Source organism: Stenella coeruleoalba (assembly GCF_951394435.1).
Source record: "Stenella coeruleoalba genome assembly, chromosome: 16".
Classification (NCBI taxonomy): domain Eukaryota; kingdom Metazoa; phylum Chordata; class Mammalia; order Artiodactyla; family Delphinidae; genus Stenella; species Stenella coeruleoalba.
In genome coordinates, this window is record NC_137162.1 from 78,338,271 (window position 1) to 78,357,830 (window position 19,560).

The window sequence follows — 19,560 nt, forward strand, 5'->3', positions numbered from 1 at the left end:
ATAAAATGGTGGTATTATCCCCATTTTACAAATTAGGAAATGACAATTTGCAGAGATTAAGGGACTAGGATTGTTACCGACCCGGGTTCTTGGACTCTTTTTTTTTTTTTTTTTTTGCGGCATACGGGCCTCTCACAGTTGTGGCCTCTCCCGTTGCGGAGCACAGGCTCCGGATGCGCAGGCTCAGCGGCCATGGCTACGGGCCCAGCCGCTCCGCGGCATGTGGGATCTTCCTGGACCAGGGCACGAACCCTCATCCCCTGCATCGGCAGGCGGACTCTCAACCACTGCGCCACCAGGGAAGCCCTCTTGGACTCTTTAATCAACAGAAATTGGTAAGAGGCCAGTCGAGGAATTCAGGCGAGGCCTTATGGGGACTTGCGCTGCAGCACAAGGGAGTGAAAACAAGTAACAAGTGAAAACAAGTTGCTTGTGCTCGGAGGGAGGCAGTCTGGTCCCTTATATGGGGTGAGGGTGGGAGCGGGTCCAGGGCTCGGGCCGGAGGGGCGGCTTAAGTGTTTTGCCCACTCCCTTGGTGGTGCTGTGTGCAGGGATCACGCCCAGTGCCCTGCTTTTGCTCCCAACTCCTCAGAAGTGGCAGTGGGTTTTTGGTCTTTTTGTATCTTGTTTTTCAAAATTTGCTCCAACTGCGCATGCATGCAGTTATTTTTAGTCCCTTATAGCTTCTTTGTATTTTGTTGCTCGAGGAGACGTTTGTCCAGGTGCAAGCACTGCAGCGAAGGGTCACAGGTCCCAGGTCAGGACCACTGTACTGGTGAGCTGAGAGCCAGCCTTCAAACACAAGCCCGTGGAGGCAGGATGTACCTGAGTCAGACGCACAAATCAGTTCTTTCCAACGTCCCCCCGAAGCGGCCCAGAAATGGACCAAAGAGGGAGAAAGTGCAAGCATGGACCTCACCGTTTCTGAGGTGCATGTTATGGGCTGTGTGTTTGCTATTTCAGACTCAGCCAAAGCAAAAAGCCTTCAGAAAGGGTTAACAGAAAGCTCCCAATTCTATTTCCATTTGATGTCTAAGCTCACTGGCGACATCTCATCTGTAAGACAACTTTATTTGTCGAATTTAATGAGTGCCCTTGGTGACAACGGCAACACGTGTGTCAGTCCTTTTCAAACAAGGGTGCTATAGTGTGTTCCAGGATGAGAAGAAGAAAATGGGAAGACAGTACCTACACAAAGATTCTCCAAGATTTACACCAGTTGTACTGGGCATTTATAAAACCAAAAGCTATTCTGTTCTTACGGTAGCAATATGGCAAAAATGTGTTGAACGTTGTTGGTTTAGGCCAATGTATAGAGTGACATATAGAGTAATACAGAATCCCCTAAGTGGTTTAGCAGGCTAATAAGTGAAATTTACCAGCTGAAATTATACAGAGGAAATGTCCAATTCCTGGATAGAGTGCGCAGCAACGTACAGTTGTGTGACAGTGCGTTTGTGATGAGAAGGAAGGAATTCAGAAGATTTGACGTGGGCCACTGATGTGACGTGGGCCAGTCTGTCTTCTCTCAAAGTATTTTCATAGTCTGTTAACCTCCTCTTGGACGGTTACAGTGACAGAACAGCCTGTAGTTAAGAGCTGGATAAAACATTGAAGAACTATTTAACTGCTCTGAATTCTGTCAAAGCCTCAGACTTGTTCTTCTGATGCTTTATTCCTCAGTCTAGTTAACGCTGTAAAAACCCATCATGAGGAGAGATCTCATCTGGACCCAGCAATCTCAGTTCTAGGAAAGAACCTCCGCTCACGTGCATAAGACAATAGGCATAACAGTAAGTACAATAAGACTTTAATAGGGAAACACCTTAAAGAGGCAGCACAGCTCAGCCGTTAGGATGAAGACCCTGATGTGACAGATCATCTGGGTTTGAATCCTAGTTCTACCACTTATCTGCTGTGTGACCTTGAATGGGTTACTTAGCCTCTCTGTGTCTCAGTTTCCTCATCTGTAAAATAAGAATGGTAATAATAGTACCTGCCATGAGGATACATGAACGAGAATTTGTAGAGCCCTTAGAACTGTGCCTAGCAGATTGTAAATATTGTACACATGTCCATCCCATGGGAAAATGCCGAAATAAACTGTGACATAGTCATCCAATGATGCAATCTCATAGTAAACAGCAGCCAAAATGAACAAATTAGGTCCACACATATCACATAAGACAGGTATTAAAAACAGAACGAGCACGTTATAGAACAATAATTAAAATATGCTGTTTTGGTAAATTTGAAAAGCAAAACAGTATTACAAATTTTGATGGACACACACAGAGACATAAAGTGTAAAAACACGAGCCAGAGGCTATCCCCCAAATTCACTGTGTTGATAACTCTGAGAAGGGAACAAAGCTTCAGCTCTACCTGTGACAAAGTTAGCATCCCCCGGGACAGAGGGTTTCAAACGTGTGCAGGTAGATGGGCTGCTTTGGAGGTGGTCCTGAATCAGAGTGGCTCTGCCTTTATCTGCTGTACGTATTTGCATGCCACTTAAGGTCCCCACCCCCAAGGGCGCTGCCTTAGCACCCTGCATTGTGTTTCTCTTTTCACCGTTAGACCCAGGGCCTGCCTCAGTGTCTGACTCTCAGCAGCTCCTTAATTACTTGTTGAATTCAATTTTAAAACAGGATATTTTAATTTTTTTTGCGGCAAAGTAAGGATTTGTTTGCAGGGCATCAAGCAAGGGAGCGGGAGACAAATCTCAGAGCCACTCCAACTTGGTCTTTGTGCTAGGGGTTTTTTTTAAAAGGGGAGAAACAGGCTGGGATTAATCATCATCTAGTGACAATTCCTTTAATTAATTAATTTATTTATTTATTTATTTATTTTTATTATTTTTGGCTGTGTTGGGTCTTCGTTGCTGTGCGCAGGCTTTCTCTAGTTGCGGTGAGCGGGGGCTACTCTTCGTTGAGGTGTGCGGGCTTCTCATTGCGGTGACTTCTCTTGTTGCAGAGCACAGGCTCCAGGCATGTGGGCTTCAGCAGTTGTGGCACACGGGCCCAGTAGTTGTGGCACACGGGCTTAGTTGCTCTGCGGCATGTGGGATCTTCCCGGACCATGGCTTGAACCCATGTCCCCTGCATTGGCAGGCATATTCTTAACCACTGCGCCACCAGGGAAGCCCATCTAGTGACATTTCTGTGACATTTCTTAGTCATAGTTTCATGAGTCAGGGTGTCTCTGGTTTATGATTCTCAGGCCAGGTGGTCCGTGGCTCGGGCATCAAAGCAGGACATTGTATGTTTTTTTAAATTTTCTTTATTGAAGTAGTTGATTTACAATGTTGTATTAATATCTGCTGTACAAAGTGATTCAGTTTTACATATATATATATACTCTTTCTTTTAATATTCTTTTCCATCATGGTTTATCACAGGATATTGAGTATAATTCCCTGTGCTATACAGCAGGACCTTGTTGTTATCCATCCTCTCTCTCTCTCTCTCTCTCTGTCTCTCTCTCTCTCTATATATATAGAAAGATATGAAAGATATGAAGATATAGAGATATCTTTCTATAAAGATATAGAAAGATATGAAAACCCATGCTAAAAGCTGTGAGTTAGCTGTGTGATGGGTTAATCACAAAGGAGGGGGTGGTGGGTTCAAAACAATGAAGGATGTCTTAGCGCAATGGATTTTCAGCTATTGCACAGACATGCAATGAAGTGCTGAGAACTAAGCGCCAAGATGATGGGCGTGCCGTTAAGGTGATTCTGAACCGCAAATGCGTCATCACTTCAAGGTTGCACAGTAAACAGAAGGCCCACCTTCCACTAGCTCATCCTTCTGGCTTGTCACTCCCTCACAGCCACATTCATCCCTCTTCTTCATCCCCTCGGAGGGGAGGCCTCCAGCACACAGATCCCTTACTTCCTCGCAGTCACACAATCCTTTCTTTTCCTCATTTCTCTGCCTCATCAAATTAGGGTCTGCGATCCATCACTTCAACCTCCCTCTTGCCGATTTCCTAGATTCCCTGACCCTGCCTTCTTTGAGCCCACCTGGCAGAATCCCAACCCTGGATAAACCCAACGATAATCTTTTCGGTGCTCTTCACCCTCAGGCTGCCGATCTGTGGAAGAAACTCACGAAGCACGATGTGATGCAGGAAATAACCGTTGCAGTGGTGGCCTCCGGCTCACTGCCATGCAGACCCTCCCAGAGGCCACAGAACAGAAAGCCTCACATACCACATGAAGGAGCTTGCATGGGTTATCAGATCCACTTAAAAGACACAGGAAGAAGCAAGGGGAAGGACAGAGGGTAGGTTAGCACCCTGAGAACGGGTTGCAGGCAGGGCAGAAGGAGGACACCACCAGAACCCTGTGTTCTGCACATTTGGTTGTCGTTTTTTTTGTTTTTTTAACCATTTTTAAAGTCTTTATTGAATTTGTTACAGTTTTGCTTCCGTTTTACGTTTTGGTCTTCTTGGCCTCGAGGCATGTGGGATCTTAGCTCCCTGACCAGGGATCGAACCCGAACCTCTTGCAATGGAAGGCGAAGCCTTAACCACGGGACCTCCAGGGACACCTCCCCACACACATTTGCTTGTTTCTCCCTCTGCCACACCATCCTTCCTCGCTGATGTGGTTACGAGGGCCAGAGTAGGGGTTGGACAAGAGGAGTCAGCAGGTCAAAGGTTCCTGGAGCCAACATAACCTTCCCTATCAGAGAGACTCGGGACAGTACACCCAGCCAGTGGAGCTTCCCAATAGCTTGATCATCCTCCAGGCCTTTTACCTGCATCCGGGGGGCAGAGCATACATGGGGCAGGGTAGGTGACAACAGGTATGGCCAGTGTAGTAATGGCATCACCGTCAACCTAGAGGTGGCAGGACTCATGCCTTATGAATATGTAAGGTCCATTTTGGTGCTCCCAGCCCTTCAGTGTATCATTGACACTCTCAGTTGCTTCATCTTCTTTATCTGTATTTAGCACCCATGTGCTTCATTTATTCTATCTTTAACATGTCTTACAGTTGAGTCCTTAAAACATTTTATACTTTCTGCCTCTGCCTCACAAGCTAATTGCTTGTTATCTATCCCAGTTGCTTTTCTTGTTTGCTATACAGCAGAATTGAATTTTCTTTTTTTTTTTTACATCTTTATTGGAGTATAATTGCTTTACAATGGTATGCTAGTTTCTGCTTTATAACAAAGTGAATCAGTTATACATATACATATGTTCCCATATCTCTTCCCTCTTGCGTCTCCCTCCCTCCCACCCTCCCTAGAATTTTCTTATATAATACTTTAAGCATCTACATTTCTGGGATATTCTTCCCTTGCCCTTGCTTCACCGAGCTCGCTCCTTCCTCTGCCAGCCTTTCCTCATGCTTTACACATGGTCATGCCCCCTTGCTGGAGGGTCACAAACACCTCGTCCTTCCTCCCTGGTGACACTGATGGTCATCTCCTGGACTGGCTGAGCTCCTTGAGGGCAGGAGCCATGTCTGTCTTACCCTTCGCTGGATTCAGGCGCATAATAATTGTTAAATGATTGAAAAGGAGTTAAACTTATGAGAAGTGGCCAGGCATATCAACAGGAGGTATTACAAGTAAGTCCCTGTTCTCTTTCCCTGTTAGAGTTTATGTCCTATCACTTTCTCATTTCTGGTGTGCATGGGCTTGAAAACTCCTAAAACATTTCACCCTTTCTTATGACCTAGAACTTGTACTCAACTCTCATACTGACCCTAGGAGTCGCACCTCCTCTCCGAAGTCTTCCTTAACCTTCCCAAGCTTGGTGTAATTCCAGCAGCACCGGGGTTTCCTTTTCCCTGTAGCGCTGATTGCATTTTGTGATTGTTTATTAGCCCATCTGTCTACTAGTCTTTGCCTCGCTAGCGTTTCCACTCAGTGCTTGCTACACGGCAGATGCTCGGCTCAGCATTGACGGAGGAGTGTGCAGAGGCAGGCCTAGGCATCAGTCCTCCTTTCTCTTGGGCTTCCCCATGATCCTGTTTGCCTTCAGAGGTCCACGCTCTCCTGAGCTGAAGACACCCTAGGCCAGGGACTTCCCTGGTGGTCCAGTGGATAAAACTCCGCACTCCCGGTGCAGGGGACCTGGGTTCGATCCCTGGTCGAGGGACTAGATCCCGCATGCTGCAATTAAGACCTGGCACAGCCTAAATAAATAATTTTTTTAAAAAGTTATATGAAAAAACAAAAAGACATCCCAGCCCAGCCTTGTCCCTCCAAACTCATGGGCAGCTCAAGAGAAGCCCAAGTTGAGGAGGAGAACAGTGGCCCTTTCCCTCCTCCTGCCCAAGACTCCGCCACCCCCAAAAGCATCCTGGCACGTGTCCTCCAGAAGCTCATGTTTTTCCTTGAATCATATCAGAGGTCCTCCTGGAGAGTAAAATGAGGGGTCAGAGGGAAGCCTTTATGTCCTCCCTGAGGCCAGATCAAAAAGAAGAGAATCTGTGTGTGTCCGTGAATTCAGGAAGCAGATATTCACAATCAACCTCTTTGTGAATGTCATTCGATAAATGGGTGTTATAGCAGAGAAGTGATTTTCATCATCATCATTGGTCTATTTTTAGACCAAGGACCTCATCTGACATTGCAGGGGCCCCTGTGCTGTGTCAATCTCACTGTCCCACTGTTTACAGCTTTGCACATGTGGAGTGGCTGACACTTTCATGTCACCTTGTCCCTTTGGACCGCACGGACCTCCTTCCTGATCCCTTCACTCAGAGGGTACAAAGGCATTTTACTAGCCTGACCTTGACTGGCCCAGTCCCCTTCCCATGAGGTCTGGGGGCTGTTCTTGCTTCTCTAAGAAGCTTGTTGCTTGTTTTTCCCAGTTCTCACCCTCCCTGCATCCATGCCCTTAGCATGTGGCTTTCACAGCGGCCCCTGCTGGAGGTGGCATGTATTTCACCGCACACTGACTGGGCGTGGCCTGTGGACGTGACGTCACACCAGTTCTGAGCCTTGACCTTAAGAGAGCTCGCGTGTTTTAACCCTCCTGTGCTTCTGACTCTGCCATAACAGGGACAGGTAGTGGCTGTCCCTTCAGCATGGGCCCCAGAGCAAGACAAGCAAGGCAGAGCTACCCTAACCAACTCATAATCTACAGCTGTCACCCCTGCTGACTTGCAGGTACATGAACAAGAGGGAACACTGAGCTTTGGTGTGGTTTCTTACGCAGCCGTTGCTAACTAATACAGCTCTCTACCCTCTGTGTTCCTCTAGCCTCGTAGAAGAAAGGAAACTAACATTTTCTAAGCACCTGCCAAGTGTTTTCACATACAGTATTATATTTAATTTTTCAAATGTCCTATGAGGTAGGCATTCTTTTTCACATTCTACAGACAAGGCACCTGAGGCTCAGAGAAATTAAGTAACTTATCCGAAGTTATCATTTGAGCAAGTGACAGAATTAGGATTCCAAACCAGGTTTTCACACTTCATGAGAAACACCACTGGCACTGCCGAATCCTTTATAGAAATCAGATGAGGTCACTGGAGCATCTGATTGCTGTCTCCATGGCAGGTAATTATAGGTTTTGTACCCCAGCATGAATTCATCAGGGGAAAGAGATAGTCACCTCATTGTGTATAAACCAGAAGGAAAAACTGTTTTAGCATTGTGTAAGATGGGATCTGGCACCGCTGTCACAGAGGAAACTCACCCTAATACTTAGGTCAATACGAATAATGATCCCCATGCATAATTAGCTATTTGGAATTACCTTTTCTCTTTTTTTTTAGATTTTTAAAAATGAATTTACTTATTTAATTTATTTTTGGCTGCATTGGGTCTTCGTTGCTGTGTGCAGGCTTTCTCCAGTTGCGGCGAGCGGGGGCTACTCTTTGTTGTGGTGTGCGGGCTTCTCATTGCAGTGGCTTCTCTTGTTGCGGAGCATGGGCTCTAGGCACGTGGGCTCAGTAGTTGTGGCTCGTGGGCTCTAGAATGCAGGCTCAGTAGTTGTGGCACACAGGCTTAGTTGCTCCGTGGCATGTGGGATTTTCCCGGACCAGGGCTCAAACCCGTGTCCCCTGCATTGGCGGGCAGATTCTTAACCACTGTGCGACCAGGGAAACCCTGGAATTATCCTTTTACCTTTTAAAATCAACATATCATCCTGTCCTCTGACTCAGAATGGCTCTAAGGTATGCTTGCTGGATTAATGTAGTCTCATTTTGGAAACCTAGTACCATCCTCCCTGCTAGCATTTGAAATTCATTTCTTATAAAATTATCACTCTGCAGTTCACCACAAGGCTTCTCTGTACAAATTTTGGTCAGAAAGCTTTGAAGTAATTTTAATGGTGTATCTTGGGCAAATATAAAAACAATGTTGATTTTTAACCTAAACGAAACACAGAAGTGTGGGAGAAAAACTTGTTTTTCTTTGATCTCCTAAAAGCAAGATTCCTAACATATCTCAAGGTACCAAATGAACAAGGAGAAACAAGGTGAAAAAATCAGTGCAGAGAAGAGTACAAATGAATCTCTTCCTGTGTACATAAACCCAAGTCACTCTAAGAGTATTAAGTTATGGAATTTTGTAACTTGAGAAATGTATACACTAGTTCCCCCTTATACACAGGGGATTATATTCCAAGACCCCCAATTTCAGCAGCCTGAAACCACAGCTAGTACCAAACCCTATATATACTATGTTTATTCCTATCCATACATACTTATGATAAAGTTCAATTTATAAATTAGGTACAGTAAGAGAGATAGAAAATATAAAATAGAACAATTATACCCATATACTGTCATAAAAGTTGTGGGAATGTGGTCTCTCTCTCTCTCGTTCAATATCTTACTGTACTGTGTTCACCATTCTTCTGCTTGTGATGATGTCAGATGATAAAATGCCTGCATCATGAGATGAATGAAGTGAGCCAGTAGAATTTCCTAGAATAAGGGCATTTTAGGGAGTCTTACAGAGACCACGGACACTTCCTGTTTGTTGTCAAAGCCATTAGTGACTCTAGCTTTGCCAATTCCAGGCTGGCCAGAGGATCCATCTCAACAGCCGTGACCTCTGTAATGTAGCAGGGCATTGGTCTGGGGTAGATCCTCCAGGACGGAGACCACTAGCCGTGAAATTGGCTATGGTTGATGGCTTTTAGCATTTCCATTAAGCTGAAGAGGAAATGGAGGAAGTGACAGAGTAATGCAGCTCGTTAAATTAAAAAAAGGCAGAAGACTCAGCCCTGGAAGTTTGAATTCTGGCCCTAGTCCAAACGTTGCAATTTTTTTGTCCCCAAATTCCCTTGTAGGGAAACTTGTCCCTGGGTCAAGATGTACCTGAATAATTGGGATCAAGTTGTAAAGTTGAAGAAATACTGAATTAATGTATGTCCAGTCCTTTGGGGGGTTTTGTTGTTGTTTATTTGCTTGTTTTAAAGCAACTGTTAGAATTAATTTCATTTTCTTAACTTGGTGATCTATTTTCCAAGGGTTAAGTTTGCATTAGCCTCGTTTTAGTCTAGCTGTCTTCATGTTTAGAGGAGAGCAGGAAACACATTTATCGACTTTACCCATGTGTCTTCTTATTTAATGTTCAAAACAACTCACTGAAGTATGCCCTCTGAGTCTCATTTCACAGATTAGGAATTTGAGACAAAGAGGTTAAGTATTTTCCTTGCTTAAGGTCACATAATTCATATACGCAAATCTGGGTTTTGAACTCAACTTTGTCTAATGGGCCTGCAAAGAATTATTCTAATTCTGTTTTGTGTTTTTTTCTTACGAAGTTTTCTGAATTTTAAGTCTTTTGGTAATTAGATTCTGCCAGGATGGCCTGAATAATGTGTGTTCTTTCACCTTACCATTCTCAACTTCTAAAAGTTTTTCTCTTTGGACATCTCTAGTCTTATCTTTGACAACAAGAATTTTGGTATCATATGTAATCATTTAAAAATATTTATAATCTCTCCATAGCAAGGTCCCCCAGGATCTATCAAAATTGGACTTGGCTAAAAATTTATGTATACACATAAGAAGTGTGTTCATAGAGCAATGCACGTACTGAAACTGAACTGCTGACATTGATAGAAGTTATTCTGTATTAGGAGGAAGAGAGACGTTCATCTTTTAAAGGTAGAATGGCTCAGAAAATACAGCACAACTAACATATTTTATAATTGCTCAAATATTATTTCCTCTTTGAAAACTGATAGAGATGCTTCTTATCATAAAAAGGTACAAAATGAATTTTCCCAAAGTAAAATCTAAATTGAAATCTGTTTTCAGCATATGCCTGGGGCTAAACTAACCTTTATCAATACTTAGTTGCCTTTTCAAAAAAAACAAAAAGGCAAAAAGAGGCAAGCTTTTTTTTTTTTTTTTTTTTTTTTTTGCGGTACGCGGGCCTCTCACTGTTGTGGCCTCTCCCGTTGCGGAGCACAGGCTCCGGAAGCACAGGCTCAGCGGCCATGGCTTACAGGCCCAGCCGCTCCGTGGCATGTGGGATCTTCCCGGACCGGGGCACGAACCCGTGTCCCCTGCATCGGCAGGCGGACTCTCAACCACTGCGCCACCAGGGAAGCCCAGAGGCAAGCTTTTACTGCCACCTACCGGTAGAAAATGCAATCGCCTGCCAAGTGCAAGGAAGGAAAGAATTGGAGGGAGAACCTGAGCTTTGGATGGGGTGACCCTATGTCCACATTTACAGAAATTCCCCAGTGTCCTGGCATCTATCCAATTTAGCACTTGTTCGGTCCCCTTTTGCTCTCAAAACTCTGATGTGGATGATAAATTATACGGCTATTACTGGCTCTTTCCATACATCATATAAAATACTCAAGTTAGTCTTAGACTCCCACCTAAATGCACATACACTTCTTCATTCTGAACCCTCCTCCCAGCTCTGATCTTCCTCTTTCCTGTCTTCACAACCAAGCTTCGTGAAAAAGTAATCCGTATACCATTTCCACTTCATTACTTATTATTCTTCCCTCAGCTCACAGTACCCTAACTAGCTTAAAACTGCGAGTTACCTAGCAACATCAAATTAGTAGACACCTTTCTGTCTTTGTCTTAGTTAGTTCGGGCTGCTGTAACAAAGCGCCATAGACGGGGTGGCTTATAAACAGCACAGATTCATTTCTCATGGTTCTGAAGGCTGGAAGTCTGAGATCAAGGTGCCAGCATGGTTGGGCTCTGGTGAGAACCATCTTCCCGGTTGCGGATTGCAAACTTCTTGTTGTAGAAACTGGTAAAAGGGAATGACCTAGCTCTCTGGCCTCTTCTTATAAGGGCACTAATCTTGTCATGAGGGCTCCACCCTCATGGCCTTACTACCCCCCAAAAGCCCCACCTCCAAATACCATCACTGTTGGGGGTTAGATTTCAGTATATGGATGTGGGGGACACATTCAGTCTATAAGTGTTTACCTCACTTCATACAGTGACAGCACTGTTCACGTTCGCTTGTCCTCCCTCCCCACCTCACCCTTGTCTTCTGTGACACTTTCTCCCGTTTTCCTCCTGTATTCTGACTTCCTCTCAGTGTCCTTTGTAATTTCCTCTTTCTCTGCTTGCACCTATAAGCTTGTGTCTCTGCTACACTATCCCTGGGTAACCACACGCCATGGATTACTACAATTAACTTGGTAAGGATTTCTGCGTTCATTCACTCAGTCATTCATTCAGAAATACTTATGCAACACCTACAAAGTGCCATGTTTTGGGATATGGCCGTGAACAAAATGGAGGGGGAAAAGCTCCTGCTCTATGTGGGACAATTAAAAAAATATAAGTAGGTCGGACAGTATGTTAGAGGGTGATAGTGATGTAGAATAGAATAGTGGAGGTTAGGAGTGGGGGGGGAGGTTGTAATTTTCAGTGGAAAGGATGGGGAGGGGTTCATTGAGAAGGTAGCAATTTAGCTGACTTGAAGGAGGCGAAAGAGTGAGACATGAAGATATCTGGGGAAAGAGCCAAAGGAGCAAACAGTGCAAAGGTCCTAAGGCAGGAATGTACCTGTCATATTCAGGGGGTGGCAAAGAGGCCAATATGGCTCTGGAACAAAGGCAGTGAGGTGGAGGGCAATAGGGGATGTAGTCTACTTTGAGAACTTTGGTTTCCCTGTGAGTGAACTGATGACCCTTTGCAAGATTTTAGGTTGAGAAATGGGGTGGTCTTATTTACGTTTGAACAGAATCACTGTCTTAGGTCAGGTTTCCCGGGAAACAGACTCAAACTCAGGTAGCGTGCAGGAGGTTTACTGGCAACTGCTCTTGGAGACACGTATAAGGGAGTGAGGGCAGCAGGATTGGGCAGAGGAAGAAGTTGAGCTGGGATGCAGTTGCAACAGAGGCCATGGTAGGGTTCTTCAGTTACCCCGCATCTTTTCACCCCTATTTAACTCGTCATTGGACGCAGGTTGCCTCAGGGGAGAGAGCTGTACCCTTAGGCAAGGCAGCACCTTTCAGCTAAGAGCAGTTCCCAAAAGGAGATTCAACTGAGAGTCATCAGCAGTCCGCTCTCCGTCCAGAAAGGGGGATCCGGGTGGCACACCACTGCATCCCCTCAATCTACCCTTTGCACCCCTCAGCTAGACCTGGTCCATTTAGTTCCCTTCTGGACGCATTCTTCCACTTTCTGGTCGGCCCCTGCTTCCGTAGCTTGTCTCAGAATGCAGATGATACTCCTCTTCCTCTCCTGTTCCTGGTAGATACCCCTCCCCGCCAGCCAGTCCATTCTCCACACAGCAGTGTGAGTGATCCTGCTAAAACATAAGGCAGATCATGTTACTCCCCCACTCAAATCCATCAAGTTAGTACTCTCCATTTCAGGGTGACAGTGAGAATCCTTTTCATGATTTATATCATATTCTTGCTGGAGACTACATCTCTCACCTCTTCCCCTATTCTTCTCCTTATTCATTCTGCTTCCCTTACACCAGCCTCCATTTTGTAAGACAATTTGGTAGTATCTATTCTCCTATTCTTCTCAGAGAAGCCCTGAACAAGTAGGATAATCAAAATACAAGAGTCAAGATGCCTCAGACCGAGATGTTAAAAGAGTTCCATCTGGTGGTGGAAAAAAGGCTTTCTTCTGCAAAGATTATCTGCCACATCATTTAAATTAATTCTTAGCTTAAAAGAATTCAACAATTGGCTGAAAAAGAAAGAGAAGTAATCATTTAAATAGTACACATTACTTGGACAGTGTGTGCCCTAGGTCCTAAAACCCTTGAAGAGAATGTGATTGGTTTTAAGGGTTTCCTAACTATTGGCCCAGAGAAGTGAACTTTATTGTTTAAGTGACTGATAAGCAAGATGGTTTCCTTGGGGAAGAAAGTGAATGATTGAAGAGCTGCAGGGAAACATTAATGACAAAGAATTAGGAGAAAAAAATCCACAGATTTTTGCAAACACAAAATCACACATACCATGCTTTTTTGGCTATTTAAGAGATATTCAAGGGTAATTTTTCCTTCGCTGTTGGCAAATAAGAATTGGACCCTGTTTTAAAAAATGGGCAGAGAATCTGAATAGACATTTTTACAAAGAAGGCATATAGATGGCCAACAGGTACATGGAAAGGTGATCAACATCACTAATCATAAGGGAAATGCAAATCAAAACCACAATGGGATGTCACCTCATACCTGTTAGAATGGCTTTCATCGTGCAGGAGGGAGGAGATATGGGAACATATGTATAACTGATTCACTTTGGTATAAAGCAGAAACTAACACACCATTGTAAAGCAATTATACTCCAATAAAGATGTAAAAAAAAAAAAAGACAAGGAATAACAAGTGTTGGTTGGCAAGGACGTGGAGAAAAGGGAACCCTTTTGCACTGTTGGTGAGAATGTAAATTGATGCAGCCACTATGGAAAACAGTATAGAGGTTCCTCAAAAAATTAAAAATAGAACTATCATATGATCCAGCAATGCCACTTCTGGGTATTTATCCAAACCCTGAGTTGTCAGATGATAGTTAGCATTTTTTAGCAACAAAGTATTTTTTAATTAAGGAATGAATATTGTTTTTTTTAGAGATAACGCTATTGCACACTTAACAGGCTACAGTATAGTGTAAACATAACTTTTATATGCACTGGGAAACCAAAAAATTCATAGGACTCGCTTTATTGCGATATTTGATTTGCTGCACTGGTCTGTAACAGAAACCACAACATCTCTGAGATATGCCTGTATTGATCAGACTTCATGGTTAGAAATGTCCTAAAATATGGGAAAAATGAAAATATTGATTATTTGAATTCATAAAAATTTTAAATGTTTTATGTCCAAAAAGTCATAAAATTAAAAGACAAGAAAAATGGGAAAAATATTTTCCACAAATATAATGGATTAATATCCTTAATATATAAAGGGCTCTTACAAATAGGTAAGAGGCAAAATACACAGGTAATTTACAGAAGAAGAAACAGAAGCACCTAAGAAACATAAAAATATTTAATCTCACTAATGAGAAAACGTTTCGCCCCTTGAATTAGAAAAGAATTTTTTCTTAAATGCTAAGGTAGGTAGGATGAGATAGAAATGTACTTGTTAAAGGCAGACATACACATTGATACAATGCCAGTATGTACAAAGAGCCTTAGAATAATATTTAAAAAGGAAATCATCTGAAATGCACAGAAGTGCCAGTATTATTTATTATAGTAGAAAAAATGGAAAGAACCTATACATCCAATAAGAGGAGAACAGGTAAGAAATTATAGTGTGAACAAATGATTGTACAGTTGTTATATTTTCTAAGACTACTAATTAAATGCAAAAATGCTTATTTCTATGGTAGGTGAAAATAAATGGATATAAATTTGTATTTACAGTATGATTGCCAATATTTTTAAATGGAAAAAAGCAATATATGATTGGTATTTGGTGTGATTTAATTTCTTCTTTATATTCTTCTGAATTTTCCAAATTCCTGTTTATAATTATGTATTACTTTTGTAGTCAGAAAAAAAAAATCCTCCTCAGAGCCTGCAGGATAAAATCTAAATTCCTTAGCATAGCATATGATGATCACCTTCTCACCATTCCCCAGTCCTAACTTTCTTAAGGTCCTACCAGACTGCTTGCATTTCCCTAATTGCCATGTCATCACTGTCTCGGGGTTGTCTTTATTATTTATTTATTTTTGCCTAGGATGCTCTTGAATGCCCTTCCCACCCTCTGGTCCCTTTTATTTCAATCCCACAGCCACTCCGTGGGGTGGGTCAGATAACTCTTCATTTATGCTGCCATCATTCTCTATGATTCCTTTCTCATAGCCCCTTCCCACACTTAATTGCAATCAGAGTGACCAACCATCCTTGGTCTGCCTCTCCCGAATTCGAATTCTCTGTTAACTTGTTCACTCCACAGACTGTTTACATTGTCTCTGGGTTTTAAATTTTTTATTCTTTCCATTATACGGATTGTCTCTCTTACATCTTTACCCACTAAAGTTTTTCAGGTGGTAAGAGATAACAAGTAGGTGGAATGATGACTGCTGATCCTATCAACAGTTGATACAGGCAGCTCCCACTGTGGTGAGAGATGAAGATGCTAAAAAGGCCTGTCAGGTGCCAGTGAAGTTTCCTTCACAGGTTAAATCATCTTGGTAATTGGAAGGAACATTGTGATTAGTTAATATATTAGGATGGTTTTTTTTATTCCTCCCTTTTGTGCTCCTTGTAATTCTGAACAGTTGTTTAAATACTGCTATTTAATACTGTTACCTGCCCCATTTCAGTCCCACATTCCCAATTCCCGTACCCTGCTCTACTTTTCATATTTTCTGTAGCAATTACCATCTTCCGCGTGCCAGTAAAATGTATTTCTTTATTATATCTATAGTCTACAGTCTGCCCCTGCTGCCACCATCACGGGACAAGGACCTTTGTTTTGTTCATCAGTTTATCCGAAGCACCTACAAAAATGCCTGGCACATAATAGGAGCTCCATAAGTATCTGATGAATTAATAGATCTGCCTAAATTGGGGATTATTCCTGTTTTGGGGTTAACTCGTTATAAACCTTTAATCACAATGAAAATTTTAGGATTTCAAGAGAGGCATTTTAATACTCTTCTTGAGGATAAAAAACAGGACACCCTTAGTGACAACCAATTATTACTTTCTTGACAATTTCTTTACTTGAAATGTAGAAAGCAGGTTAGCATGGTTTCTAAACAAAGAAGAACTTCTAACAGGGAATATGTAAGACATTATGTATTCTCCTTCCTTACTGCAATACGTAAACATTCTGGGAAAAGGGTGCACGGATCTTGGGGACATTTGCTCAGGAGCCACAAAGATCACAGCCTACTAATTCCATGTTTCCCACAAGAAGGACAAATTTTTCTTTGTTGTCTTCAGGGTATTCAGGGGCCATGGAGAATACTAGGGGCCCTGAAGACTCCCAAAACTGTTTACAAACAGTATTGTTTCTCATATTTGTATAATATACTGCGACAGCCGCCAGCTGCCTATGAGATGACCCCCAATCACCCTTGCCTCCTGGTATTCACAACCTTCTGTGGTCCCTCCCACAGTGAATCAGGGCTAGTCTGTGTTGACTGCAGAAGTGACAGTGTGTGTCTTCCAAGCATTCATCATAAAAGGCATTGCACCATCTCCACCAGTCTCTTGGGTCTCCAACTCTTGGGGAAGCAAGTCGCCATGGTGTGGGGACTCTAAAGCAGCTCATTGGAGGGACTTCCCTAGTGGTCCAGTGGGTAGGACTCTGAGCTCCCAATGCAGGGGGCCTGGGTTTGATCCCTGGTCGGGGAACTAGATCCTGCATGCATGCTGCATCTCAGAGTTCACATGCTGCAACTAAGAAGCCCGAATGCCACAACTAAAGATCCCACATGCTGCAACTAAGACCTGCATGCTGCAGCCAAAATAAATAAATAATATTTTTAAAAATAATAAAGCAGCTCACTGGAGAGAGCTACTTAGAGAGGAACTTAAAGAGGCGGAAAGGCAGTACCAACTTGCCGGCCATGGAAGTGAGCCACCTAGGAAGTGGATTCTCCAGCACCAATCAAGACTTCAGATGACCACAGCCCCAGCTGACATCTGCCTGCAACTTTATGGGAGACCCTGAACAAAAATTTAGCCCTCCAATTCCTGGCCCACAGAAATTGTGAGACATAATAAATGATTATTGTCGTTTTAAGAGTTTGGGAGTAATTTGTTAGGTAGCAATAGATAACCAATGAATATACAAATCCCTTTAAAGGGAAAAAATTACTTCTGACCCCATATTAATTAAATTATTTTTATTATTTTACTTGAACAGTACAAACATACAGTATAAACTCTTTAGGCTTATAGCTTTTATACAACTATTATAAGAAATTTTAAAATTAAATATAATACAGGCCATATTACAAAACAATCAAATAAAAAGTAATTTTAATTTCTACTGAAATTAAATTGCCACTCAAGGAGACTATGGTACTGACAGTGCCTAAGACGTCTCCTCCTGGACTGTTCAGTGACTTTGAATCAATTACCCTTTTTTCCTTAAGCCTGTTCGAAGTGGATTTTCTGTGGCTTTCAACCAAGACTTTCCCCAACAATATAGTTAACTTCTGTTTCCACAATTTGGGAAAACTTGAAAAACAAATAAACGGAACACCACAAGCCAGGCGCTCATTTTCCTCCTCTCCTCCGTCGTCTTAACATCGGTACCTTGACCGTCTCGCCCCTTCACCCACACGGCCTCAACCAGGGCACTCGTGCGTTTGGCCGCGGGCGGGTCCGAGGGGTCAAGTCCTCGGGCCAGTGGGCAGTACTTTATCCTTAAGGAGCGCTGCAGGGGTCCTGCCCACAGGTGCTTCGGAGCCCGCGTCCTCTCGGCCCTCCCGACTCACGTCCTGTAGCAGGTGTGTGCGCGCCTCGTTCTACTGGCAACTTTCCAGCGCTAGTTGGACACCCGGGCACGTGAAATTTTACTCTAGATTGGACCGTCGCTGCCGTACTCCACAGCTTGATCCCCTGGGCGCGGTCTTACTCATCCTGAGTTCCTAGAGGACAGGACCGGGCAAAGAGCCGGGTACACACTGCACCAGAACTAATACTCGACGATTCACAGCTGAAGGCAACTGGGCTGCTTCGCCCTGATCTCCGGCGTCCGCAAGATCCTATCTCCCACACAAGGCTAGCATTCGGCATAAGGAAGCTCCTGCGTGATTTTAAAAAGTCTTCCCTTAGATCTCCCTTTCAATCTTGGGCAATCAGCACATTCCACCTCAGCTGTGTTTCCCTCCCGGGTGGGGGCGGCCCCGAAGCGCGGGGTCGCCCGGCACTACCTCCCTTCGGCCGCTGCGGGGCGGTAGACGTCGAAAAGGGTTGCGCATGCTCCGTGTGGGGCCTCGCGCTCTGCCTCCGCAACCACCGAGTGACGGAGGCGAGTGCGTGGGGTTATGGGAAGTGTGGTTTTCCAGTCACTGGATCCCTGGGGCACTCCCGGCTTGATCCTGGAGCGGGACTTCAGCTCCCGGCTGGCCGACGAGAGCGGGAGGGGACGCGAGGGGAGGGGGCGGGGCGAGTGAGAGGAAAAGGTGGGCGGGGCCAGGGGAGGCCAAGCGCAGGGGGCGGGGCTCCGCCCGGCTGAGCTGCTGCCGCTGGTGGTCTGAGGAAGCTGAGGCGCGGGGCCCGAAGCCGAGAGGAAGCTGGACGGCGTCGGGCGCGAGGGCGGGCGTCCCCGGAGTCGTAGCGCGGGAGTCGGCCGTCGGCACTCGGCCTCCTTACTTGCAGGTTCCCTCCCGGGACGCGGGAGAACCCGGAGCGCGGCGGGGGTGCGAGGTGGAGCAGGCGGGGGCGGCCAATGCGAAACTGGCTGGTGCTGCTGTGCCCGTGTGTGCTCGGGGCCGCGCTGCACCTCTGGCTGCGGCTGCGCTCCCCGCCGCCCGCCCGCGCCTCGGGGGCCGGCCGGGCAGGTGAGGTCCTGGGGCCAGGCGAGGCGGGGCGGGGCGGGCCGGGCGGCCGCGAGCCGCGGGGAAGCCGGCTCCGAACCTCCCGGCGGCTTCCTTCGCGGAGCTCCGCCGGGAGTCCCGGGCGGGGGGCGGCCCGACACGACGGTCCGCCGATGAAACAAACGGCCCTTTTCATCCTCGAGGCGTTAATATCGGGCAAACTTGAGGGCGCTTTTCTCGTTTCGCGTCTCGGCCGCTTCTCACCTCCTCGCGTTTCTTAATGGGCACAAAGCCGGTGCCCGCGACTGAAAGCCCTCCGGCTGTCCCCAGGCCTGGCCCGAGTCGCCCGGCGCCTGCCCGGGGAGCAAAGCCCCGCGTGTCCTTCAGCCCTTCAGCGGCAGCTGCTCACGCCCGGGGTTGGGCTACCAGGTTGCTTTCTTCCTCCCCAGGTGTTGGTTATTCGGTCAAGAGTTTTGAGGTCTTCGGGCCGTGGATCACGTTTGTGCGTGTTTTAAAAGGTGGCTGTGTTTTGCTTTTAAGGAATAACTTTGCTTTGAGAGTATACTGTACTTTGTGAATCCTTTGAAAACTGCGATGTAAGTCGGTTGAGCAAATCGAGGCATGGCTGCGAGTGGAGTTGTTCCTGGGAACTTGGTTTGCAAAAGCCTGTG

The 19,560-nt window shown here is 45.0% G+C and overlaps 1 protein-coding gene across 5 annotated transcripts in view; it reads left to right on the top strand.

Moving 5' to 3' along the window:
• Positions 1-18,577: 18,577 nt before the first annotated feature.
• Positions 18,578-19,560, top strand: part of B3GALNT2 (beta-1,3-N-acetylgalactosaminyltransferase 2) — a 58,147-nt gene continuing 57,164 nt past the window's right edge. For all 5 annotated transcript variants that reach the window (XM_079899846.1, XM_079899847.1, XM_079899848.1 and 2 more), the window contains exon 1: positions 18,578-18,913. In XM_079899846.1, the coding sequence (XP_079755972.1) occupies positions 18,802-18,913 (112 nt within the window). In that variant the 5' untranslated portion in view covers positions 18,578-18,801. The remainder of the gene's footprint in view (positions 18,914-19,560) is intronic.